Genomic DNA, 26171 nt, shown 5'->3' on the forward strand with positions numbered 1-26171 from the left:
GCCGCCGGCCCGCGCACGCTCCCGCCGGCTCCCCGTTAGGAGCCTCTGCCCGCTCGCGCGCCCGTCCTAAGCAACCACCAACCCGGCCTTGTTTACGGCAGCCGCAAAAGGGACGTAAAAGCGCCGCCTGGGCGAAGAGGCTGGTTGAGGTAAATGCCGGGTGTTTTTCGGCGCGGTTCAGGGCGATGGTCTCTGTCGGGCGGGGGGCGGTGTTGGTGGTGGGAACTCGGCCTTCGACGGCGCCGGGTCTCCTCCGGGCCCAGCGGAGGGTTGGCTAACGTGAGTTCTCCCCCCACCTCAGCCACCGGGGTCCTTCGGCGAGTCGGACCGCAGGGGTCTCTTCTCGCTCCCCCAGCCTGCGGGGCATCTGCGCAGGGGATGGTGGGCGGGTGGCTTGCGCTAAGCGGACCCCGGAGGCTGCCCTTGCCGTTGGCTCCTCTCCCTAGCCGCCGCGCCTGGGAAGGTGCGTGGCTCCCGGTGCCGGAGAGCGAGAGAGACAGGAGGGTGGGCTGCCGCAGTTCGTGTCATGTCAGTCAGTCCTTGGAGCCGTGTAATCGGAGCGGGTGCCACTGCTGGGACAAGTCAAAACAACCACCCTCCGCGCTGCAAACACACACGCAGGCATGCCACAGTTTGCGTCAGGTACAGGCGTGGCAGGCTCAGGACAAGGCTGCACCTAGTGTCTCGAGACCGCGGGAGGGTCAGCCTTGCATGGAGTCCAGAGCGTTAGCCCAGGTAGCGGCCCTTCAAGGTCTCAGGTATAGTTCTTTCAATCAGCCTCGCCGCCTGCTTCCCTTCAGCCGCTATGGCATCCCTGTTCTCTTTACAGGAGGCTTACATGCAAAGTATGTGCCCTGACAGTGAAAGTGCGGTGCTTTCACTTCCCTAAGGGCAGGTGTGGGCTTCCTTATCCCCCACCCCCATCCTTGGAGTAATTTCTGTAGTCTGGTGACCAGAGAGGAGACTTTGGACTGGATCTTGGCACTGTGCTTTTTCTTTAGTTTGTGACTTTTGATACTGTATTGACTCAGTGTTTCTGACCTGCTTATTTAACTGAAGTGAATTATTAGCAAGGGTCTGGCAAGCTTCTGTTGTACTTTTCAGGCATAGATAATTTCTGGAACTCTAGGCAACCTGAGGGAGTTCAAGGGGGGGAAATGCTTTCATTTTGTATAATCCATAAGACTTGAATAAGATTTCTTCCGTTTTATCTCTTTATCTTCTATTTATTTTGCTGAATACTGTAAAAGTTTTCACCTTTCCTGTACTTCTTGTCACTCTTTGCAAAACTGCTTCTCATAATGCACCAGATGGATGCTTTCTGCTTGTATTAATAGCAAGGAACAAATAAAAAGGTGTTCTTTGAAGTACAAACTTAAGTTTCAGTTAGAGAAATTGGCATGTCTAAATACCCCAAATAAAAAAGAGACTGCTTATTAAACTTGTTCCTTGTATTTACCCTCAGATAGTTCTAGTCCTTGTCCTATGTCCCTGAATATGTCCAGATTCTCCTAAAGTAGCTTATAGTTGTGACTAATGGCTGCTAAATGCCATGTTGGTGGCCACAAACTAATAGCAAGTCTTGGCTGATCTGTTTTCTCTATCCAGAGCCAACTTGAAGAACAGCATAGCCTGGGACAGACACTGTGGCCATGCTCACATGTCATTGTAAACTGTAAGCCATGGATTACCATGCATGAGCTGATTGCACATGCTTTGGTCACCCCTGTTAGTGCTAGGAAGAAACTAACCATGACTTCTGCTGTCTTGAACACATTAAAATAAAGAGATCAACAACAGCTGCAACTTCATTTTATCATTCCTGTCTAATTGTAGTGGGGGCACTTATTCTGTCACGTGAATCTCTGTTTGTTTTGTTTGTGAGTAGGCTTGGGCCTTCAAATATCTCATGTTTTGCTATGAAACACTCGAGACATTCCTGACAGCTTTCCACCTGTTACATTAATCTAAATACTTTATGTTCCAGATAGACCAGGATCTTGAGATACTTTACAACGGTTAAAAACTGTCAAATACAACATCAAGGCTAATAAACCCATGAGTGGGAATCGATCCGTGAAGAAACGATGTGGGGAATTGCAGTTGGAATCCCCTGTGCGCTATGGTCATGTTCCTTCAGCAGGATGTACGTTAAGCAAACTGCTTCAGTTGCCTACGCCACCTTTGACAAAACATCAGCTAAAACGGTTAGAAGAACACAAGTATCAAAGTGCTGGACGGTCCCTGCTTGAACCACTAATGCAAGGTTACTGGGAATGGTTAGTTAGAAGAGTACCAGCTTGGATTGCCCCTAATCTGATTACAATAGTTGGACTGATAATAAACATCTGCACAACCATAATATTAGTGTGTTACTGTCCGACAGCTACAGAGCAGGTAAGCTAAATATCTCTTAACGTTTCTTTGAGGAAGGGATTGTACTCCTGTTGAACGGCTCAGTATTATATTTACTTTGGTCTTCTGTTAACAGACATATCTGGAGTTTTATGTATGTAATTTTTGCTCTTAAAGGATCTAAATTATGTTTCTAAAATTCCCAATAATACTTTTGCACAATCCTTAATTATTTCAAAATAAGATACATTGTTCATTTTCACAAAGGTTTTCATAATATCATGAGCACTATGCAATGCATGTTGACTGATGTGTGACAGAATGTGAGAATGATAGAAAGTTTAGCAGTGGAGCTCATAAAATTTGTAACAAGGGCAGAGATATCAAACATAAACATGAAAAATATGAAGAATATCAAAATGCCTCTCTCCCAAGGTCTGATACTACCAGGCTCTTGTCATTCTCTGAGATCTGGAGATTTAAAATGTTTTAAAATATATGTGGGGGGAAGCAAAAGTTGAGCTATTTATTGTTGGAATTCAGCTATCAAATATTGGAGGACTCTGCACACATCACACCATTGCAATAGATCTCTTTTCCTTAATTCAAGAAGCTTTCTGTAGTACATGATCTCAGTTTTCCTTCCATCTGTACTGCTGTGAAATATATATGTAATAAGCTCTAAGTGACTCAGCACCCTACTAATGAAACTTGTTTATGCTGAGATACTTGTTTTTCTGCCTTTACTTATGTAGTGTTTAGCAGCTGCTTAGCAGGATTCCTGCTTGAAAACTTATATGTGAAAGGGATTACTACTGATCTGTATTGTGCTTCGCCAGGCGCCTATGTATACCCATATAGATAAAGTGAAGATTATATAAATTTTTGAATAAATAAAATATAAATAGCATGTTAAAAATAGAATCTTAAGGTTTGAAAGCATCATCAAGTATTACCTAATTAATCTCTCTTCTTCTAAGAAAGGAGCTGGTTCACCTTAAGTTTCTTGACAGATTCCTGCGCATAATGGAGATTCCCCAACTTCTCAAGTAGTTAGTTCAGTGACTGTTCCAAATATTAGGGAATTCTAATTATACCTTCCCGTATTTTGACTCTAATCAATAGGTAAATACTCCCCCCCTTCCTTCCCTTCCTGCATCTTGGTTCTTTCCTAGGATAACCATACTTTCTTCTTTTTACTCTTCTGGCAATTGATCGTTTTTATAGCTCCTCACTGGATCTTTTCCAATTTTTGCACATGGTACTCCAAATGAGGCCTTATATCGGGGTGGAGAACCTCCAGCCTGTGAGCCTAATCTGACCCACCAGACCTCCCCATTTGGCCTGCCACACCATTTTGGCCAAGGCACGCCCAGCTGCCTTGACTTCATATACAGTGCTACCTCCGGTTACAACTTAATTCGTTCCAGAGGTCCATTCTTAACACGAAACCGTTCTTAACCTGAAGTGCTCTTTCGCTAATAGGGCGTCCCGCTGTGCATGCGCCTACAGTGCGTGACTTCCACTCACATCCTGGGGCAAAGTTCGCTTCCAGGAGCACCTATTTCCGGGTTAGCAGAGCTCATTACCTGAAGCGTTCGCAAGGAGGATGGTACGTAACCAGAGGTATTACTGTATGGTGTCAGGTGTGGGAAGGTAAAAAGGTGGTTGGGTTGGGCCAAAGGTAGCTTTTGAAGCACCACTGTTAGTTGGTTGTCAGGACTTCAAGCACAACCTCAGCAGTTTTGCAAGCCTCTTTGCAATCCTCAGATCTGCTAGGAAATCTCAATGATCAGCTGGTCATCAGCACTTTGAAGAGCTCTGTGCAGTGCATTAAAGTCCCAACAATTAGCTGATTGTCAGGGCTTCAAAGCCCCGTATCACTTGACATCATTGTAACATCAGGTGCTTGAGAGGTGGGCAGCCTCACCCATGTGTCAAATTTGGCCCATGAGTTAGAAGAGATAAGAATCTGGCCCATTATCTGGATGCAGTTTCCCACCCCTGCTATTGTTGTTGTTGTTCATTACATGTATTGCTTACCCTTCATGAGCATGTCCCAGTGTGGGTTACAACAATTTAAAATTCAGTGTTATAACTGTTAAAATTGATTATAATCAAAGGCATAAAGTGGGCCCTGAAAACACCCATTTCAAGTATCAAAGACCAGGGTAAAGAGGTGAGTCTTCAGCATTTGCTGGAAGCTATATAGTGAAAAAGCCAGCTTCACCTCTGTGAGGAGGGAATTTCACAACAGAATTCTCTTTTCCAGGCCGCCGCCACCCTGAACTTCTGAGAGGTAGAACTACTAAGATGGTCCTTTCTGCTGATCTTCACATTTGGGGGGAGGGGGTGTCTGTAGAGAATGAGGCAGTCTTTAAGATAAATATCTTAACTAAGTCCTAAGTCGCTTAGGGCCTATAGGCTCAACAGAACAATATTATTGCCTATGGCAGGGGTGAGGAACCTCAGACCCAGAGTCTAAGAGAGGAATTCAGCGTAGCACTAAGCAGATTGCTCCATCAGCGCAAGCATTACTGTTTTCCTGATAGAATGAACTGTCTTCTCCTTCCCACATGTGCTGTTCTGGGGTTTTTTCCAACCCTCCCCCAACACCTGTTTGTGGGGCCGTGGGGGGAGAATAGGGGGCTTCTGCTTATGGGACTATTTAGTGAAACTGAGCCATAGATATAGCTCTGCAGATCTCTATCAGCAGCCAATGGGACTCTCCATAGACCACCCAATCTTCCTAGGCCACACTTCTTAAAGGCTTTGCCTAACACTTCTTCATGTGTTTTTGTCTGGTTGAAATGTGACCTTAAACTGTGACGACACCTCTTGCTTGCCTGGATGAAGGGATGACTTGCTTTGCATGGTCGAAAGGAAGAAAGTTAAGAGTCACTTTACTCTGCCCACTTTTACTTCTGGACCCTTGTACAACTTGGCATGTGCTCCCCCGAAATATTCCCCACAAGGTAATGCAGGCTTTGGACTAAAAAAGGTTCTCCATCTTTGGTTTACATAGTCTTTGAGGAATTGCTTCAATAATAAAAGTAAGCATTTCATTGTCTCTTTTGATTTCAGGTCAGATTGTTGACTTGTGCTAATTTTGTTTTTGTTAGTTGCCAAAAAATCTTTAGTATTGCTACTGCTTGTCTGGATCTTGTTTTCAAAACTCACACTTTTCTCTATTATAGCTTCCCTCCCTTTGAATTTTTATTTTTTTGCAACAAGTGTTGGTTATCCATCCATGTGTTTTTTGTGTATTTGCTGTCCACTCCTTCATCCAGATAATTAATGAGGGCACAGAGCAGCACTGTGGCCTTTGCATAACTCCACTTAGGTAATACTTCTTTCTTATATTTAATCTATCCATTAAGTACTACATCTACCTTTTCGTATTATTGAGTATTTCCAGTTGCTACTCATCTAGACAAGAGCAAAATTAGGAGTGCAAATAGTCATAAGATTTTGGGGATCAGTACTTCTGGACCTTCACTGTACAAGTAAAAGATCCCATGGATCTGGCATTTTAGAAGAACCACTTTATTCATAAGCACAGTTAAACTCTGCTATCAATAGAGGCATTTTCCTCCTGACAACAATCCAGTGTGAGTGTTGTACTTTGTATCAGACTCTCAGAACACAATTGGGAAGGCCTTGAGACACATCCTTTATCTTGTAATTCTTGTTTCCCTAAATATTTAAGGTACTTCTTGGAAACCCCATATATGCTGAAGTTACTTAGTTACATCTGTCTTGTTTATTTATTTCATTTGTCTTCCTCATACTCATTTCATAAATATACATGTGTGATTCAATGTCACCTTCTAAACAATGAGCAAGAATGCTGCTTTACTACTACTACTACTAAGTTATTCTCAAGTAGTACAAGTATGTAAGATAGTACTTTGCAAACATCCAGTTGATTAGCAATCCTTGAGAAGTACAAGTTGGCATATATTGAGTTACAGTTAAAATCCTGCCTCAGCTCTTTGAGTAACTATCTGTATATACACCCTGAGACATGCACAGAGTTGTTTCTGTAAGACAGGGAAAGAATATTTACTTAGGCTTCTGATGATGTTTAAATAGAGGGGGAGGAGAAAAATAGAGCAGAGAAATTATAGTTCGAGGCGACATTTTAGGGGAAGTGTCATAGAAATATATAAAATGACTAGCAATAGTATTTATTACAAAATTGAGATTAATTGATACAGACTTAGGCATTGTTGCTCATCAAGGCATTAAAGATCTAGATCAGCATTTATGATATACTGCTGTATTGCAGAGCACTGTTTTGGTTTTCCTTTTGAGAGTGGGATTGATGGCTGGATCAGCATATTTTTTGCATAATGTTACTGCAGTATACAACTTATATTTTATGATCACCCAGTAAAGCAGACAGGCTTCATAGCTTATAAGAAATTATTATTTCTTTGTGTAAAACCAAAAAATGGCAAAAAACAGAAAAAATATTCACCAAAACCCAAATCACTCATATCTATATAGCAAAGGTTTGTTGAAATTTTCTCCCCTTTACTGCAGTTCTCTTAAATACACATTGGTAGTTAAATGTTAACTATTTCAAGAATGGGTGCCAGTTTGTTTCTAGGGTGGTATGCAATAATAAAATGCAGGAATCAAACATTCCCACTTGACATGGGGCCTTCGAAATTTCTATGCATTTTTGAAAATGTATTGAAATAGTGATTTAGATTATTTGAGGCTTTGGCCCAAATGAGCTCTGAAAATTTCCCCATTCCTTTGTGTATCTTAAGCATGGCCAGAGATTGCCTTTTTACATTCTTGGCAAGTAGGATGCAGTGTTTCTAGTCCTGGTAAGAATCACCTATAGGAAAGCTCATGTAGTGCTCAAAGCTGGAGAAGTAATTGTGTGAACAAGTTATTTACTGAGGGTTTTATATAGTATTGAAATTTTAAAAATCTAAGAAATTTGGGAAGTAGCCTAATCCTAGACATTGTAAATGTTTGGTAAAAATGTGTGCCATAGAATCTGTGCTAAGGGTAAATTTTGAGAGAATTTGTTTCTTTCCAGTATGTTACATAAACTGTAAAACTAAGACAATAACAGTGCATAGTTTGTTATTATTTTATTTATGTGGCACCATATACTCCAAGATATTGAGGTGATTTACATAGTAAACAAATATGAAAAACTTACAAGTGATCAAACATTCCCACAAAGTTGCCAAAGTACACATGTCCTGCTATAAAACTATTACAAGCCATCACAATAAAACTGCAAGCAGCTAAAAACCACCCACTGAGAGTGAGTAAGAGACAGATGTCAACACTCAAGTGTTTGGGTGTATAAAACAAAGTCATAACCTGGTGCAGAAAATATTTTGGGAAAGTCTGTGGCTCAGTGGTGGAGCTTTCATTTTGTATACAAAAAGTTACAGGCTCAATATGTGGCATAGCCAGGTAGGGCTGGCAGAGACCCCTGTCTAAAAATAATGCAGACCTACTGCCAGTCAGTGTAGATAGTGCTGTGCTAGATGGACCAATGGTCTGACTTGGCATAAGGCAGCTTCTTATGTTCTTGTGTTATGCTTGGAGCCAGGTATGCTTTTCTGGGATGAATGTACCAGAGATCCATTACAGAATTAGGACTTGTTGGACTTTGAGACTTATTCTCAGGTATCCTGCGCAATACGTGGGTATTTGGGAGTGGGACCTATTGAGCAGAGTGAGACTAGCTTCATGTGTCAGATTAAACTGTAAGAGTACTTGAGGCAAACCATGTCATCACAGCTAGGTTTTCCACACTCCAGAAAAGTGGGAATATTTATAACCTTTTACAGATACAGTGGTACCTCAGGTTAAGTACTTAATTTGTTCCGGAGGTCCATTCTTAACCTGAAACTGTTCTTAACCTGAAGCACCACTTTAGCTAATGGGGCCTCCCGCTGCTGCCGCGCTGCCGGAGCACAATTTCTGTTCTCATCCTGAAGCAAAGTTCTTAACCCGAGGTACTATTTCTGGGTTAGCATAGTCTGTAACCTGAAGCGTCTGTAACCTGAAGCGTATGTAACCCGAGGTACCACTGTAGTTAAAACTGGGAATAAATTTGCAGCATGGGAGAACCACATCTGATTTAAGACCCTGTAAATTTTTTATTGACATTAACTGCAGTCACATACTTTCTCTCTTAGGCACCTGCTTGGGCATATATTGCATGTGCTTGTGGCCTTTTCATATACCAGTCTTTGGATGCTATAGATGGGAAGCAAGCGAGAAGAACCAATAGTAGTAGCCCTTTGGGAGAACTTTTTGACCATGGCTGTGATTCACTGTCCACAGGTATTATGTCATATATTACTGAAATATAAGGGTCTGTTAAGTGGTTTATACTTTGAAGGATACTGGGGATACTGAACTGCAAACAGAAAGAAAAACTGTTGGCGCTCTGGCAGAATGAAAATAATGTACTCTGATTGTATAATCCTGTGCCATCTTTCAAGGTTTAGCTAGTACGTTTAATACAGAATCAAAATTTCACTAGGTAATTTTAATTTCATAGTAAATAGTTTAAATTCTTATTTTAAAATGACAGTAAATCTAAAATATTGAAATATTTGAAATACGATTGGGCATTTAGATTTTTAATCTACCCCCTGTCCAGATTCTTTGAACAAAGAAGCAATAAAAGTAAAGCTGAGTACCTTAAACTATAGTTAAAAGAAGTGATGGTTTAATGTGAGCGTGCAGCATGCTTGCACATGCCACTGAAATCACAGGCACTTCACCCCTGCACCTGCCTTGTTGCTGAGAAGCAGACCATACATAGTCTGGTTTAGTCTTGCATCCAAACCTGGACTCATGAATCCTTCCCACCTCCCAAAAAAACCCCACAAACCATAAGTGGTTAGCATACCTTGGTTTTTCCATGTGTTTGGAGAGAAACAAACCACAAGCCCAGGTTCTGGGGTAATGCTATGCCACTCCGTGGTTTGTTTCCTGGCTGGAGCACTTAGGATGCTACACATTCACATTAAACAATAGCTTATTTGAATTATGGTTCAATGTGATGTGCAAACTGATCTGAGTCTTTTAGTTTCATTCTCACTTCATTATTGTTGAAAAGCACCATGGTTTTCCAGTTCCCCTGGAATTTCATCCATTTTCCAAACAAATCTTAGACATCAGAAGGGAGTTTATGAAAGATTATAAGGTTGTTCAATAAGATGCCAGAAATTGAGTTAGCCTACATGCTACAACTCAGGGAAGCTCCTGAGCCTCAGGAACAAAGGCTTTGTGCAATCCCTCAACTTGTCCAACCAAACTTGAAGCCAACTGCACCTTAGGCAGAGTCTCTGTGAGCTCTTACCTGTGTCCATGTGATGGACCTCCCTTAGTCTCAGCCCTGTTCCTGTAGGTGGAAAGGATTTACAGAGATTATATGTCGAAACCCTGCTTTGCTTTAACTTGGTCCAGTCCTATCCACACATGGTCAGTGATTGCAAGTGCTTAAGACTCAGAAGCTTTACAAACTGTCTTGTAGGCTAGCTCAGGGACTGCCCAATTCCTTGAAGCTCCCAAAGTAGCTTTAACAGGTTTTTAAAAAACATTATCTAAGATGTGACTAGTGTGCAAAATTTGGGTGCAAAGTACACACACTCTGAAGCTGTATGTGTAATTTTCTTAGCTCTTGGACCATTTTGTTGAACACACTGAACATCCACATTTTGACATGAAAATTGAAATTGTGATATTTTAGCACAGTTTTGCTGTAAGTTGGATGTTAAATATAAAATAGAATAAAACTTTTAGTTAAGAAATAATGTTTAGTAAAACATTATTAAGCACCCCTAAACCTACTAAACAGAATAAAACATGAAGAACCTCTGATAAAAACACTAAACAGTCTCATCCAGTTGCAACCAAATTAGCTGTACTGCTTAAAGTGATGCTTAATGCTATGATACGTTAAGTACCGGTAGTTGAGTTACTGTCTAACAACCTGTGTACTAAGTACTTTGCTACAAAAGGGCAGCAAAGTGAGCAAAGCTATTTCAAATACTGCTTCATCAATTTCACGCTCCTTTACCTTGATTAGGGGAAGCAGGAGGAATTATAACACAAGAAAAGGAAACAAATGTGCTTAATCCTAATAGATTTCTCCTCTTTCCCATTATGTTTGCAGAATTACAGTATCAATCTAACAATTCTGGATCTGCTGTAGTGCCACATTAACTTAACCATAACAGAATTGGGCTGCCCAGTGGTTATGAAATGTTACTTACCATGCAGTTGTCTTATGTGTGTCCGCTTGGAAGTAAATCTCACTCCATTCAATGAGACTTACTCCCAGACAAGTGTGTTTAAAATTTGCAATCTAAATCATGCAGTTATTAAAACTCAATGGTAATTTTATTTTCATATTTAAAATGTGTAACAGTATAAATTCTGATAGAACTGAGAACCCACCAGTTTTCTCTAGTTTAGTTACTTTGACTGTTGAAATTTGTTTCTGACTATACTTTATGCATATATTTGATCTTGAATCTTAAAATTCTTATGACCATGCATCAAAAATACAGAGCAGTAAATAAAAGAGAGTGCCAACTGCATACTACAGACTATTGAACACATTTGTTTGTTCATTCTTTGCTTTTGAAATCTGTAATCTATGCTCATTTTAACTTATTTTTTTCTGCAGTGTTTGTGGTTTTGGGGACGTGTATTGCTGTGCAGCTGGGGACAAATCCTGACTGGATGTTCTTTTGCTGTTTTGCTGGAACGTTCATGTTTTACTGCGCACACTGGCAGACATATGTCTCTGGAACATTGCGCTTTGGAATGTAAGTAAACCACCTAAGAGAGAAACCTAATATTGCCAAACATTACACTGCTAAGTGATTAAGTCAGTCAGAAGATATATGCAAATCTATAATCTATGGAAGAGTATATTGAAGCAATGTTTTGGCCTAAACAGAAGTAGTGCTAATTAAATTGTTCTTTCAGTTCAGCACCTTTTCATCATAGTGAATAATCAGGTTGAAAATAAGAGGCACCAACTTGCACCAGAGATTGGGGCAGTGTCACACACATGATGTCAGGAGGCGGCTCAGCATGGTGCTGAGTGCAGTGCAGCTTCAGTGGCCAGTGGCTCCTCTCTCTCATGTGGCCTCTTTCCGTGGTAGGAGGAGGAGCTGGCCACTGAAGCTGTGCCATGCTCGGTTCCACGCTCGGTCTCCTCCACCCTCTCAAAATTGGGGCCCCCAAAATAGCTCAGCCTCCATGGTGTCCCTGATCATAGAGTTTATTAACAGCACAGATTGATTAGGAATAGTGTAGGAATTAGAGACATAGTTAGGTGCCATGCAGTTCTGTTTTTTCCATTTTAGACCACAGTCCAAACTCCCTCCTCTGGTTAGCAGGGCTTTGTCAAGCCGTGGAGCAACTTTTGCACCTGCTGCTCATGGTGGCCACAGTGGAAGGTGGGGGCGGGGAGGGGGAGAAGAAAGAAGACACTTTAAAAATTATTTTTAACCTCTCTTGCAAGCCTAAGTTCATTCTGAGCTTTGGCCCACCAGACGTTCCCTGCAACTGTTGGCTACTCGGGTATACTCTTCCTTTGTGATTTCCCCTTTCTTCCATTTCTTATACATGGCCTTCTTAAAACTCAGTTCATCTGTAAGCTCCTTATACAGCCATACTGGTTTCTTTAGATGCCTCCCGCTTTACCTGCTTTGGTATGCAGATACAGGCCAGAGGAGAGGGAAGAAATGAGTGGGAAAGTTTAATGGAGTGCACTAGAGTTCAGTGTTGCATAAAAACATTGCAACACTAGCTTTGAAGGGCAAAAGGAATTCAAGCAAACAAGAGTGTTGGGTAAACTTTAAAAAAAAATGGGGAAAGGAAGGACAGTTGCCAGGATTAATCCCTTCTGTCCCTCAAAATTACAGTGGTGTGTTAATTACTTAATATTAAAATTAGTGCCTCAGAAGGGCATTGCTTTCTTGGAGCATTAATAATATCATACATCCAGTAGAAAATAGACAAATGTAGGCCATTCAATTGCTAGTATGGAAGCTAAAGTTTCTCTCAGGCTGAAGTGTTGCAGCCTAACTTTCTTTCTGCAAATTCTAAGATATGCTTACTGGAATCTGTGTATATGTCTATTTTTTCTATTGCCCACCCTTCTCCAACTCAAGATAAATGTTATGTAGCTGTTTTATGCAGTGATTTCATGCAATTGTCTTTGACCCACAATTCTGGATTTTGGTGAGCTCACTGAACTCCAGCTTAGGGAGTCACTAGGCTGTCACTAGGTTAGTTAGTGCATATCATGAAATGAAACCCAAGCTTGAGTGTAACACGAGGTGAGACATAAGCTTAGCAGCTTTGCTGGCAAAAAGAACTAATAATATTAAATAACACATCTTTAAATATATGCTATACATTTACATTTTTACAGTTTGAAATGTACACTGATTAACCAATTTTGTTTTATTTGACAAAGCAAGAAAGAACAAGCATTCTGTTCTGTAACCTTTAAGAAAATGTGTTATACATTTTAAAAAATATGATTAGTTCATTTCAATCTGGTAGACTGTGCTAGTTCAGCTAGCTTTGTTTCATTAGGTCTTCTCTTTTATTTAAATGCAAATGTTTGATTATAATGGCCTAAAAATGGACTTGAGTAGCTGCGCTGAGTATAACTAATGCTGAATATTACCCAAATGTTTAAACACAGCATTCAAAAAATCAGATGCATTGCTTAGATTGCAATAATTGTTTACTTTGCATGTTGAATGCTGTCATTATTTTTTAAAATGTTCCTTTCTTTAGCTTTACCTATCATGGAATGTTTCTCCTTTCCTAAATACAATCCACGTTTTAGTGCCTATTTTTAATATAGTGATTACAGATCACTAGTTAAGGATTTAGCAGGTTTAAAAGGGAAAAAAAAAGTATCGTTTCTTCCTAAGTTATAAAATCACTGACTAATCAAATCAGAACATGCAAATTATTGTCCACACCCATCTCAAGGGTAGGAAGCTTGCTTAGCAATAAGTGACCTGACATCTTCTCACATTCGGCTTTTCTGTCTCCTATCTTCATTGTGGTGCCACAAGGTACAATGCTAGTGTCACCAGTTACCATTCATACAATTTGAAGAGTACATTTTTACTAGATTCAAAGCTTCATAGGTAATGTTAAAGCAGGAATGATAGTTGGGGGAAACAAGCCTTAACAATACATGGTGACCGAAACGTTAGCTAAATTTGAAAGTAGACTGTCTGCAGAACAAATAGTGTTCTGTGAACAAAAAAAAAAGAAGTAAGTTGCACGTGAGTTCAATGTTCTGCATACCATTTCAGCCTTAGCGTGGAATATTTTAATAAATATAAAATAGATGCACAGCCCCCTTACATTCTTCTTACTGCTTTATTTACAAAGAGACCAGTGTAAGTGCTTAAAGAATCTAGTGTGAGTAAAGCTTCCTTCTTATAGCTGCTTTTCCTGAGTACAGTGGTACCTCGGTTTATGAACTTAATGTGTTCCTGAAGTCCGTTCTTAAACCAAATCTGTTCTTAAACCAAGGCGTGCTTTTCCTAATGAGGCCTCCCGCCACCGATGCCCTTCCACTGTTTGGCTTCCGTTCGTAGACCAAGGTAAAGTTTGCAAGCCAGAACACTACTTCTGGTTTTGCGGAATTCATAAACCGAATAGTTCGTAAACAAGACTGTTCGTAAACTGAGGTACCACTGTAAAAGTAAAGTTTACACACAAGTTTAAGTAACATGATTGTAAACATATAATCTTTATTTGCATTCATTGGGTTAAAATATTACTGTTACAACTGACATAATATTTAGTTTCAGGTTTCATTGTATTAATTCAGTATTGTTATTGAAAATGTAAATCTTTAATTTCAATTTCTGTGGTGTTTGCCTAGTAATTTGTATTTGAATTATGTACTGCTTTTATAATATTTTCAGACTCCTTATGAGTACAGTCCAAAGCCATTAAACTCAATGGGCACTTTACCATTGACGTCAGTGGGATTGTATTGAATTGTATGCGATGTGGATTTACTACTGCTTTTCATTTCTCTCTATAATTGTAATTGCAACTGTCATATCATTCTGAAGGAGATTACGCTGATTTCAAGTCTGTATCCTTAATTGTGTGTGAAAATCTGTTCTTATGGAACTATTAAGCTGAAGATTTCTAAGCAAGCTGTTTTTAAATGTTTCTTTCCCTCACACATAGATTTGATGTTACAGAGTCTGAACTCTGTCTTGCAATAATTCAGCTTCTCACAGGAACTCTGGGACCTGGGTTCTGGAATAACACGGTAACAGATACAAATCAGTGTTACCCAATGAACAATGGCATGAAATCTCTAGAAGCAGCACCTTTTTGTCATGCACAGAGTAACTGCAAAAATGCCAATTGTTTTCCTGGTGATATTTCATGGACATTTGTTTTAAAGGCAACTCATAATGACTGAATGAAAAATAAAAACTCACTCAGATTATCGAACTTTTCCGCCCCTGTTTACTTTAAAACAAAACAAAAAAAGCTTTGTTTTGAAACTCTGGTGTTTTCTCCCCTATTGGCTACTGTAAAATATACAGAACTGACTTCACCTCTTTGAAGAGCAGAATGCCAGAGTGGTGGAACCATCTCTATACATAAGGTCTGGATTAATTTTGTTGGAACACCTTTGGAATATTTCCTCCCTTTTTTGCTAGAAACCTTTCCACCAGGAAAAAGAATTGTTTACATAGTTAGCTATCGTGAAATATATTGATGCTAGAAAAGTATTTTTACAGGGCAATCCTAACCATTTCTACTCAGAAGTAAGTCTTACTGAATTCAGTGGGACTTATTCTCAGGTAAGTGGGGTTAGGATTGCAGTTTTAGTCATGTTTTAGAGTTCCTTGCCCTCACGCTTAGGAAAGAGCTCTATAGGATCTTTCCTAACCATCTTTGTAATAGTGATGTAATTTCCTCATAAACTGAAGTTCCATTGCCAGCTTCCCTTTACCTAGATATTAGGAAAGTAAATTCAAGCTCTTAGAAGGGGTTTTGAGCTTCCTGTTGCTTGGTAGAATCCCGTATGAATATGTTATTTCTTCAAGATGACATAATTCTAAGAAAGCAACTTAACTTGGGTCTTCTGAATCTCTCAATATCTTGCTTAACTTTGCTGTCCTTTTCTTGCACCTCTTTCTATTAATATTATTTGTGAAAGCAAAAGTCATTTCACACAGAAAGATTGCTGGAACAAACTTTCTCAGTCTAATTTGTACCTGTTGCCAAGTAGCATATGGGTGTTGTTTGTTTCAGTACTTGCTAAACTTAGGGATTGAAGTCTGTTTCACTCCTGATACAGTCAAGCGGGGTCGGAGTGGGGAGTCCCATTCCAAACAAGACTCTCAGGCACATGGGCATGGGAGCTAGCTGTACTATGCTCATACCGAAAGGAAATACTGATTACCTTGGTCAAGCATTTCTGGCATATTGTATGAAGCAACATAAAGTTTGGATGACTTGGTGTGGGGCACAAAACAAGCTGCAGAGCAGACTGCTGGTAAGTTTGAAACAGAGAGTCAGCTGTGCCAGCATGTAGTAACAGTAAGGTGGGGGGGGGGGAATAGCATTTATATCATGCTTTCAGCTGTTCAAATGCGTACATGGGGTCTGTAATCCTTATAGCAACAGTGTAAGGTCCTGAGGAGGACAGATGCTGGGGCATAGTAGTTTCGCTGAAACCTTGTAGTGAGTAGTGGTTGAGGTGGCATTTGAACTGAAGGCCTCCTGGTTTGAGGGATGCTCATACCGTAATAAAACTGTGACAAGTCAACAGGACCCTGAATATTTTTTTCACGAGTTTTACAGCTAACTTGCCCCAACTCTGTGGAGCGGCTGTCATTTTTATTTCTATTTTCATATATGCATCTGATCAGATTTTTTTAAAAAAGCAGGACAAAATGAGTACATGGCGAAATGAGGGCTGAGGTAGAATGGCTGCTGGAGTTGCACATAACTGACTGAGCATTTTGTGGTAAATAAGCTGCACCCGTGAAAACTATTAGACAGAAGGTGTCCCACTTTGTTTCAGAGTATGCACCACCACAAGTGGTCTTTCGCAGGTGCAATCTTTTAAAATTCCCCATCTCAGTCTAACAGAGCTGTGTTCCACTAAATAGAAAGATTTAAAAGCTTGCACCCATGAAAATAGTTTTGGAGGGAAACCCAAAGCCCACCTGAAGACCCTTGGGTTGGCAGTATTCTTTGTGGGGGCTACCTGCCCCCATTGATTTTTACGGATACTGCCATCAAAGACAGAGGCATTAGAAAGGCCTGCAACTCTCCCTGACCCTGGTTACCCTTGGCACCTTTGTGCAGCCAGGAAATATATCCCAGTGGGACTTCTTCTGGTTGTACAAAGTTGTCGTTTAGTAGGTGGTGTGTGTGTGTGTTGGGAGTAAGCTAGAAATTCTGACTCAGATTTTATCAGAACCAAAGAATAAGTTGGTGATTTGCAGTATGTGCCTCTTTCAGGCCAGTAATATGGCCTGCAAGTTCATATCTGAACCTGTGCCTGGTGAGTTTAACTGGCACCTCAGCTTTCTACATTTAATGTAAAAAAGTTGAGATCTCACATCTTAGATTTTAAAGATGTAAATGATGCATTTAATACCTTCAAACATAAAATAATGGTTAATAAATCTGAATTAAAGCAAAAATAGTAAATTGAAATGCAGACATTATTTCTTTCACAAGGTCAATTTATAATAGGGATTCTCCCTGACACAAACATAATTGATAGTGCAAGTGTGGTCCTGAAATGCTGATCATATGTGGGACATAAAATGGGTTTAACACAGTTTGTAAGTATTTGAACGGAGTGTTTTGAAAATGTTATAGTCTCTCATTGTAAGACTTCATATGTTAATCTATTATATTTTCTCACAAACCCATCCTGTTCCCACTTTCAGATATTTCTTCTTCTTCTGTACTCTCTCTGCTGCTTCAGTTTTCTCTTTGACTAACAGTGTGATTTACACAAGTTTGCTTAATCCAGTTCTTCTCTGTTCTTGGTGTATATTTCCCCTCCTGCCATCATAGATGAAACTAATTAAAGTTTCTGAACCAGTAATTGCATCTGCCACAACAGAGTATTAAATGTTATGTTAGCAGTGATTTGACGCCAAACGTTTATTAGAAGTTATTAGCCATACACTTAAGCAAGTGCCTTCAGAAATTATGTAACTCATGCTGGGTGTGAAGACACTTTCCTTTTTAATTGGCCCTTGGATGTGGGCACATCCCCATTTGGCTTTGGAACTTGAACCTAAGTAGATTGTAGGTATAAAGTACATATAAACAAGCATTTCATTTCTAGTGCTAAGGTCTACATTATGGTTCTCTTGTGAAGCATGAAAATAAGGGAGTGCGTTGGTGTCCATTAGTAATGCCTGTGGAAAAGAAAGAGAGTAGAAAGCATGTGGCAAATTAAGAAACCATGATTTATTTATTTTTCTTTATATTATGTACATACAATTATATACTTTATCATTATACAAATGGAGTATGTACACATATGCAACTTTTTTATTACTCTCTGAATTCAGCAGCATTCCTTCTCATACATGAAAGACAAGGCAGGATTATCTGAAATAAAACTTTTATTGTGACTCATGGAAGAATCTTAATCCATCAAACAGAAAGTCAGCAACTGTCAGCTTTGTTGGCATTGCTCACCTTTGAGACAGGAGAAGAGGGGAGGGTGCCAAGGAATGTGCCCTCACTTTCTAACATGGTCACCTGCTTAACAGGAGCACTGTACCCTATAGCCAACCATGGCCTCTTAGCTAATGAATCTGCATAATTAACAATAAATGGTGAACACAAGTATGTTGCATGCAGTCATTACATCGTTACACTGGGGCTACTCTGAGTATGGCTTATTCATACTATCCATAAGTGTCAGTTGGCCTATTAAGGAAGACCCAAACCCCACAAACTTCAGAGTTGCAACCAAGTGCCCTTCAAAAGAACAGCACTAGCTAAGACTAGTAGAAAACAGTGGTGTTTATGGTTCACTGAAGGTGTAACACTGCCAAGCTCTTCACCATGGTTAAGATATTGGTAGCAAGCTGCAGGCTTGCACCCTTCCTCCCTTCTCCAGTGCAAATCCCCCTTACCTTATTTGCCTTAACCAATTTGGTGCTACTCAGGGATGCTTCTTAACCAGAGTTTGCAAACCTGCTTCAAACCCAGGTTAGCGTTAAGCATGGTCACTGCCCGAAGGTATCACATTTAACCATGGGAAAAAATAAAGAGGGAAGATTTATTATTGAGAGTTGAGGGTCCTAAAGTCTTATCCATGGTTAGGAGACTGGTAGCAGTATATCAGTTCCATGCCTATGTGAATAGCAGGACAGAATGAAAAGAGAAAGATTGTGATGAGGGCAAACATTTTTTTCAAGAAAGTAAGACTCGGAATTCTTTTTTTTGGTGGGCAAGGTTTAATGCTTACATTTCTGCAACTGCTTATGGTTAGCTGAAAGAAGTAAACAAGTTCCAACATTTCCTTTTGGCCACACTCCTAGACAGTCATGGTATAGGTAGGAGAGAAGCAGAATTGCAGCCAGAGGGGTTTTGAAAACTTGTCCAGCAGCCAGTCATCGGTGGAATGGGAAATCTATCTTGCACTTAAAACCAGTTTGCCTGTACAGCCAGTTGACTGACTTCACTAGAAACCTTTAAAACACCTCTGGCTATGTATGTTTGACACATGCCTGCTGTAGAACTGTCTAGAATTGCGACCCCTAACTAGATCTCCATTTTCTGTGCTGTGATGTTAACAAACAGCGGTACAGCAAGAGTATATCAAGAAAACATTTTCTCCATTGTTTTGTTTTACTTTGTGCATGATAGAGGAGCGCTGCCATGCTTGGAGATGGATTATAATTGGCTTTGAGTAATTGTGCTTTTTTGGCTTTTTTGTACCTAATCAGAATTGATGTGACTGAAGTTCAAGTCTTCATAATAACCATGCATTTACTGGCAGTGATTGGAGGACCAACATTTTGGCAAGCGATGGTAATTCTGTTCATCTTGTATATCACATGTAACTTACATTGTTTATATTCCCCAGCCCATTTTGTTATACATTTAGAACAGTATCTCTTTCCTTTTTGTTGGAGAGACCTTCCCATTTTGGCTATATTGCACTGGTTCATCCCTCAAGATATTTAAAGCCATCATTCTTTTGTATTATGTGCTGCCATTTAGGCAGAGGGAGCCCAACACATATTCATTAAGGAGAAACTTGCTCTGTTGGTTGAACAAAGCATTCACATCTTGATGGACAGTTCACAAATCTGCTAAATTTGGAAAGGGAGGACTATTGCAACTGGATGCAGATCCTGAGCGTAAATGCGATGGCAGTGGTAAATCTTTGGTAACTATGTCCGACTAAATAATTTTTTAAGATGATTTGGCTGCCATAGTTGCTTGAGCATGCTATAGGTATGTCTACTAAAATATAAAAATTTGGTCCATAACATAGCTGTGTGTGTCTTGTTTTGTAAGCTATCTTAAAATCAAAAGCTAATTTGCTGCAAATCAAATTTCTGCTACAATTTAATTATACAATAAATAAATAAATAATGTGGAACTTGCAAAATGTGAGTTAATGTTAATGTGAGTTACGCTTAAAAGGACGTGGTGTGTCAAGAAAAGGCTGGTTAAAAGTAAGCCTAGCTTTCTTTGAAGTATAAAACACATAAAAGTATTTTGAAGTCTGCTCTGAAAATTTAATATGTGCTATTTATATACACAGTGGGTTTTTTTAGATTTTCTTGACAACCGCTGCTTATTTTGGTGGTTTCTTATACTGGGGGGAAAAAACACAACTCCACTTGTATAGAGGAAAATGTATCATTAAAATGTTTGCTTATTATTTCAATTGCACATGTACTCAATCATTCCACTTTTCTCTCTAGGGCCTTTTTGTGGCACTTCAGCATTTGCCCAATAGTTTCACAAGACAATAGAGCAATATTCTCTTCACAGCTGATGGAAGAGAGGCAGAAGGCGGGGGGGTGGGGGTGGGGGTGGAGAGATGATACTATACTGCTGTTACCTTCTATGCCTTTTGTTAACCTTGCTACTAGGTATGCAGCTCAGCAAGGGAGATGGAAAGTGCACAGCCTCCCAAAGAGTAAATGAATGCCTGCATATGACATGCTGGGAGAGAGATGGTTATGCTGTTCCTCACCACTTTTTTAAAAAGAAATTTAAAAGCACTTTTTAAAGCTGCAGTGGTGGTGTGTGCAGCCATTATAGAATTAAAAAATGGTTTGTTTACAAAGTTGTTTGATAATAGGAAAATTTGGTTGATTGTCATTAATTGACTCATAGAATTGTAGAGCTTGAAGGGACCATGAGGATCATCTAGTCTAGCCCCCTGCAATGCAGGAATCTTTCACCCAGTGTGTGGCTTGAACCCATGGCCCTGAGATTAAGAGTTTCATGCTGTACCAACTGCGCTATCCCAAGTCTTGGCTTAGTTTGGATGATTGTTCAAGTCATCATCAAACATGGTTTATGAAGCTGTGAAGCAGTATTTACTTAATTTAATTTATTGTTAAATTTCTATACTACCCTTCACCCAAAGATCACAGGGCAGTTGACAATATAAAAACACAAAAATACATACCAAACAAACAACAATAATCCCCTGCACCACATTTTAAAAGGCCATAGATGGTTTAATTAGCCAAAAGCGTGTATTAGGGTTGAGTATCCCACTCCTTCCCCTAATCTCATTGTGTGCCAGCATTGGTGTGAAGATGCTGTTACACTCAAACTGTGGGACTTTGATTTAATGCCAAAGGGCGGGGACGTCCTCCTTCCCACTGATTTGTCAAATGGCTTTTGCAGCACCATCTGTGTGTGCGTGTGTTGCCAGTGTGCCAAGACCACCCTCTAGTGTCTGCCACTGACAAGGAACTAATGGCCATTGGGATGTTGGACCCCCTGCCTGCCAGGAAGAAGACATGGCAAGGGGAAGATCAGCCTGGTTCCATCCATTAGCCAAGGAAACAGCTGTTCCAGGAAATTTGTTCCCCACCTCTTACGCTTAAAGAGAACCCTGCTACAACTGTCAGTTGCCCTGGGACTTGTGAGAGCATCCATCAGCTTACATGGCTGTGAGCTTGGGTGAATTTGCTTTTTTAGCCCTTACTTGTAAACTGTCTTGAGAATCATTTGATTGAAAGGTGAGGTATAATCTTCAAATTAAATAACAAGCCCCTTTTGTTTCTTTACAGTTCTCTTGGTTTTGTTAAGTTCATATCACTGTTTTTCAAGTACCGTTCTTAGTTCAAATTTCAGGGGAAGTGTTTCAGAATAATACCGTAGAGTAAGTGCAACATCCCTACCAGTTGTAGTTTGGTGGTGGTCAGGATTTTGCAAATTAATTATATAAAACAGATTGACAGTGGCTGTTCAGAATTGACAAAAGGAAGTTCTTTTTCCACATAATGCTATTTTGCCTAGGGAATTGAATGCCACAAGATCCAGTGATGACCACAGGCATAAGTGGCTTAAAAACAGAATTTGATAAATTCATGGAGGGTTGATCAACAATGACTGTTATGCTTGATAATGGAACCATCATTTTTCAGGGACAGTATACCTTTGTCAGATGCCGGAGACAAACAACAAGGAATGTCGTCACCCTATTGTATAGCTTTACGAGCATCCCAAGAACATCTCTCTGGCCACTGTCCAGGGTACAGAAATTGACCATGTTTTCACCCAGCACTGCAGCCCCGTGTATTTATTTTTCTATTTGCTTTTCTTCATTTCTAAGCTCTTAACATGAAAATTTGAAATATATTGAAATTTCCTTTCCTAATTCTTTAGACATATCCTGTCTAGTCTGGCCTCTATGTGACTTCCAATTTCTTTATTCATATTATTTAATGTCTATCTCACTTCCCCTTTAGGAACTCAAGGGGATGTGCAGGTTCGCCCCCTTTTTTCCTTCTGATCAACTTTGTAAGGTAGAGTAGGGTGAGAGTAGAGTGGGGATTTGAACCCTGCTCCTGCCAGTGGCAGGTCAACATTAACTACCACACCATACTTCATGGATCCTGGTTTCTGACCACCTCAGAATGGAAAGCTAAATACTGACTCCTCTGTGCATTCAGTACTGTCTGCTCTCCCCAGGAATAAGTTCTTAAATACTGATATTTCTCCTGTGTGTCATGGATACAGGTCTTCAGCTTTCTGAAAGGTAATGTGTGAAAGAATATTGTACCCCCTGCTGTTTCTAGGTAGTTCCCAAATACTAGATTTGGAAAAGTGGAATGTTTGAGTTTACTTGAAATCTAGAATTCTTTAAACTGTGTTCATATTTTTCTTCCTCCCCTGTTAAGATTCCAGTGCTAAACATCCCAGTGAAAATACTTCCAGCTCTTTGTACTGTAGCAGGAACCATATTCTCCTGTACAAACTACTTTGGTGTGATCTTCACAGGTGGTGTGGGCAAAAATGGATCAACTATAGCAGTGAGTTTTTCTTTACCTTTTGGGTAACTCAGTCTCCCTTTTCCCCTGCCAGTCTTTAGAATGCTATATGTCTTTGAGTGGACTCTTTTTTATTGGTACGGTCTTCTACTTTGCATACTGGCGTAAGGAACACAGTTGGGAAGGAGTTTGGCCATATAGTCCTGTTGCCTATCAAAACCTCTTTCTCTCTGCTCAGTACAGAAGCCAAGCAAGCTGCTGATTCCCTATCCCAATCTAAATGGAACATGCAAATGCTTCAGGGGCTTTGGAAATGAGGAAATTTCTTTTTTTAAAAAAAAAATCTGACCCAGAAGGCCTATAATTTTCTGACATCATTTTTATTTTTGTTTGCCTGCTGGTTGTTTTAGGGCAGATTCATAGATTTCACATGGTAAACGGTTCTCCGTTTTTCACCGACGATGAAATAACCATGTCTCTGATCTGCCACACTTATTTTCAGATTTTAGTACAACTGTTGATCTCCAATACATGTGTTTGTGGATTTTGCATTTTAAACTAAGATGGTTGACTTTTTAGTATGTAGTGATAGACATTGTTTTTGTTTTGTCATCCAGATGAAAATATCTGGGCCACTTGTGCTTTAAAAATTCATCTGTTCACATCTGTTAGGCTAGAACTGGGTAAGAATTGCATTTCATCAAGCTGTTTTGTGACTGAAATTGCACTTAGGCCGGGCATGCAGCACAAAGTTCACTGTGCCTGCTTTTCTGTTAAGAGACTCCAACCACACAGCCAGGTGACATCCTTCTCTGCACTTTCTTACTGCCAGCTGAGTGGATTAAAGAAGGTAGCATTAGAATGTTACAAAAGGACAGTCAGCCAGCCTCCAGTTGTTCTGGAGATAGCATGTTGAGATATTTGTTTCTGTAATATGCCCTTGATAAATACAAAGCTCTTTCTCTGTGTAGGGAACAAGTGTCCTTTCACCCTTTCTTCACATTGGATCCGTCATTGCGTTAGCCGCTATGATCTACAAGAAATCTGCTGTGCAACTCTTTGAAAAGCATCCTTGCCTCTACATACTGACTTTTGGTTTTGTTTCTGCTAAAATAACTAACAAACTGGTGGTAAGTTAGAGAATTTATTTTATGAGGTGTCCCATAAATACAAACAAAGCACTTAACTCTTATTATTTGCTGGTCTCATATGGTATACTTTGTTGTGAAAGGGTTACTTTCTTTCTCCAGCTGCAAACAATGATTTTCCAAACTTCTTTCAAATACTGCATTTATGAAAGCTGTATAGTGGTATATGTAATGATACGCCTCATTTGCTTCCAACAGAGTATGCCCTGGGGAATTGGTGATATCCCAAGCTATAAAGAGAAATCAGAATTCAGTTGTTTACCCCTCCCCTCCAATATTAAATTATTCAGTATAGATGCTGAAATAGAATATTTATGAGTTTTAATTTTTCCCAACAGGTTGCACATATGACCAAGAGTGAGATGCATCTGCACGACACAGCATTCATAGGCCCAGCACTCTTGTTTCTGGACCAATATTTTAATAGCTTTATTGATGAGTATATTGTACTTTGGATTGCCCTGGTAAGTATTTCCTTATTTTTCTGGGCATGAAAAATATCCTTGTGTGTTCTTTCACGTTAATGTAAGCAACTTTAGTTTTGCAGCAGTTTAATGAAAAAGAGGGAATGGTACAGAAAAAATGTGGGCAGCATAGATAAGTTTCCAAGCAGTTGTTTTATTCTTGCATGCTGGCGTACATTTGGGGTTTTTGTTTTGGATTTGATTTTTAATCTTGTTTTATATTTAGTTTATTGTACATAACCTAGAGAATTCATTATGAGGAGTCGAATATCAATGAATAGGGAATATTTACCTGCAGCTGGAGGTTGGGGAAGGCTGCTTTAGAGTTTAGAAAAAGCCTTTTGTTTCAGAAAGACAAGGATAATTCTACACTTAACTGAAGAGAGGAACCCATTGCATAGAGGATGGATACAAAATTTGCAGAACAAATTATTTCTGAGCCTTTATGTTTGGATGTCACATGTAACTTATGTTCTTCTTCCAGATCTTTTCCCTTTTTGATTTGCTCCGATACTGTGTCAGTGTTTGCAATCAGATCGCTTCCCACCTTCACATCCATGTCTTCAGGATCAAGACCTTTTCCACATATTCTAATCATCATTAGTTAACTTGGTCACTGACACAATACGAAATAACTTACAACTGTTTTCTACAGGAGAGGTTACAAACATACTGAGGAGACTATGAAAACTGGAGCAGATAGGAACAAATCTAATTTATAATAATGTTGTATAACTTCTACTCTTTGTTACTCCTTAGCTAGCCTTCTCCAACAAAAGGGGAATCCCAAGCACTCTCCAGTCAAACATGCATATTGCCTGCTCTGCTGGTTGTGTGCCCAGGAAAGCATGCAGAGAGTAAAGCTTTGTCTTTGTAATTACCTTGACTACACGGCATAAACTCTTGGGGAAATGGATTCCCAGTAACAGAGTACTCTAATACAGTGTGATTACAAGCTGTAAGACAATTTGCTTTCTAATTTTAAGAAATCATCTATTAGTAAAAAAAACTCACTTAGTACCCACTCAAAAAATAAGAGTTGAGCTTGTGAAACACAGATCCCCCACTAGCTTTTGTGGCTGGAATGTCTTTGACTTTTGAGTCTGGACTATGATCTCATTATTCACCTGTTACTGATACCAGAGGTAGATTTTTAAGAATCCAAAACGACACTTAGGCACAGCACTGTCACTGGAAGCCAGGCATCTAAAGTGCCATCTTTGCAAGCAATCCACTGTGGCTGGGCAGTCTCTGTTCATTTCAGTTGGGTGGTGTGTGTCTGCTGAATTCAAGTTGCTCAGCTGCTGTGCTTGTTGAACTGCACCTTTTATCTTTAAAATTCTACCCCCGGTACCCTGTGATGTGGGGGTGAGCGTCCGCATGCGGTAGTGTGGTTATCTCAGTTTATTTTATTTTTTAAAAAATAAACATTTAAAGAATTTATTTCTGTTTTCTTCAGTGGAAAGTCTATACAAAATTCACAGTTACTTTTTTTGTATAAAATTTATGCAAAAATTTATTTCTGCTCTTTAATAAATAAGAAAATTCTCATAACTGTGACCATCCTTGTGTGTTTTTTGAGCCATTCTGCGGAATATTTATTTGAACTGATAAAAGTGCATTCCTGCTGTCAAAGTGACTCCATGTTTTGCACATAAAATATTTAGTTT

The 26171-nt window shown here is 39.7% G+C and overlaps 1 protein-coding gene across 11 annotated transcripts; it reads left to right on the forward strand.

Moving 5' to 3' along the window:
• The first annotated feature begins 7 nt into the window (after nucleotides 1-7).
• On the forward strand, nucleotides 8-26055 carry CEPT1 (choline/ethanolamine phosphotransferase 1). Of its 11 annotated transcripts, none has more exons than XM_083617546.1 (9): nucleotides 8-149; nucleotides 1988-2397; nucleotides 8535-8682; nucleotides 11042-11183; nucleotides 14605-14689; nucleotides 22800-22931; nucleotides 23861-24019; nucleotides 24376-24501; nucleotides 24986-26055. In XM_083617546.1, the coding sequence occupies exons 2-9, from the start codon at nucleotides 2059-2061 to the stop codon at nucleotides 25103-25105; spliced, it is 1251 nt and encodes a 416-aa protein (XP_083473672.1). In that variant the 5' UTR covers nucleotides 8-149; nucleotides 1988-2058; the 3' UTR covers nucleotides 25106-26055. The 11 variants fall into 11 exon arrangements, with proteins under 11 accessions (XP_083473672.1, XP_083473666.1, XP_083473664.1 ...); XM_083617540.1 differs by lacking the exon at nucleotides 14605-14689 and adding an exon at nucleotides 19368-19452; XM_083617538.1 differs by having other exon boundaries at nucleotides 14-149; nucleotides 1992-2397.
• Nucleotides 26056-26171: the final 116 nt, after the last annotated feature.

The sequence above is a fragment of the Podarcis filfolensis genome (genome assembly GCF_964270895.1).
Source record: "Podarcis filfolensis genome assembly, chromosome: 6".
In the NCBI taxonomy this organism is placed as follows: domain Eukaryota; kingdom Metazoa; phylum Chordata; class Lepidosauria; order Squamata; family Lacertidae; genus Podarcis; species Podarcis filfolensis.

What these genes read in the sequence shown, in the direction of transcription:
- CEPT1 (XM_083617546.1), top strand. Translation starts at nt 2,059, where the DNA reads ATGAGTGGGAATCGATCCGTGAAGAAACGATGTGGGGAATTGCAGTTG. An exon ending in CTGGGTTCTGGAATAACACG is followed by an intron (nt 14,690 to 22,799) that starts GTAACAGATACA and finishes TCCCCTGTTAAG; the next exon opens with ATTCCAGTGCTAAACATCCC. An exon ending in AAATAACTAACAAACTGGTG is followed by an intron (nt 24,020 to 24,375) that starts GTAAGTTAGAGA and finishes TTTTCCCAACAG; the next exon opens with GTTGCACATATGACCAAGAG.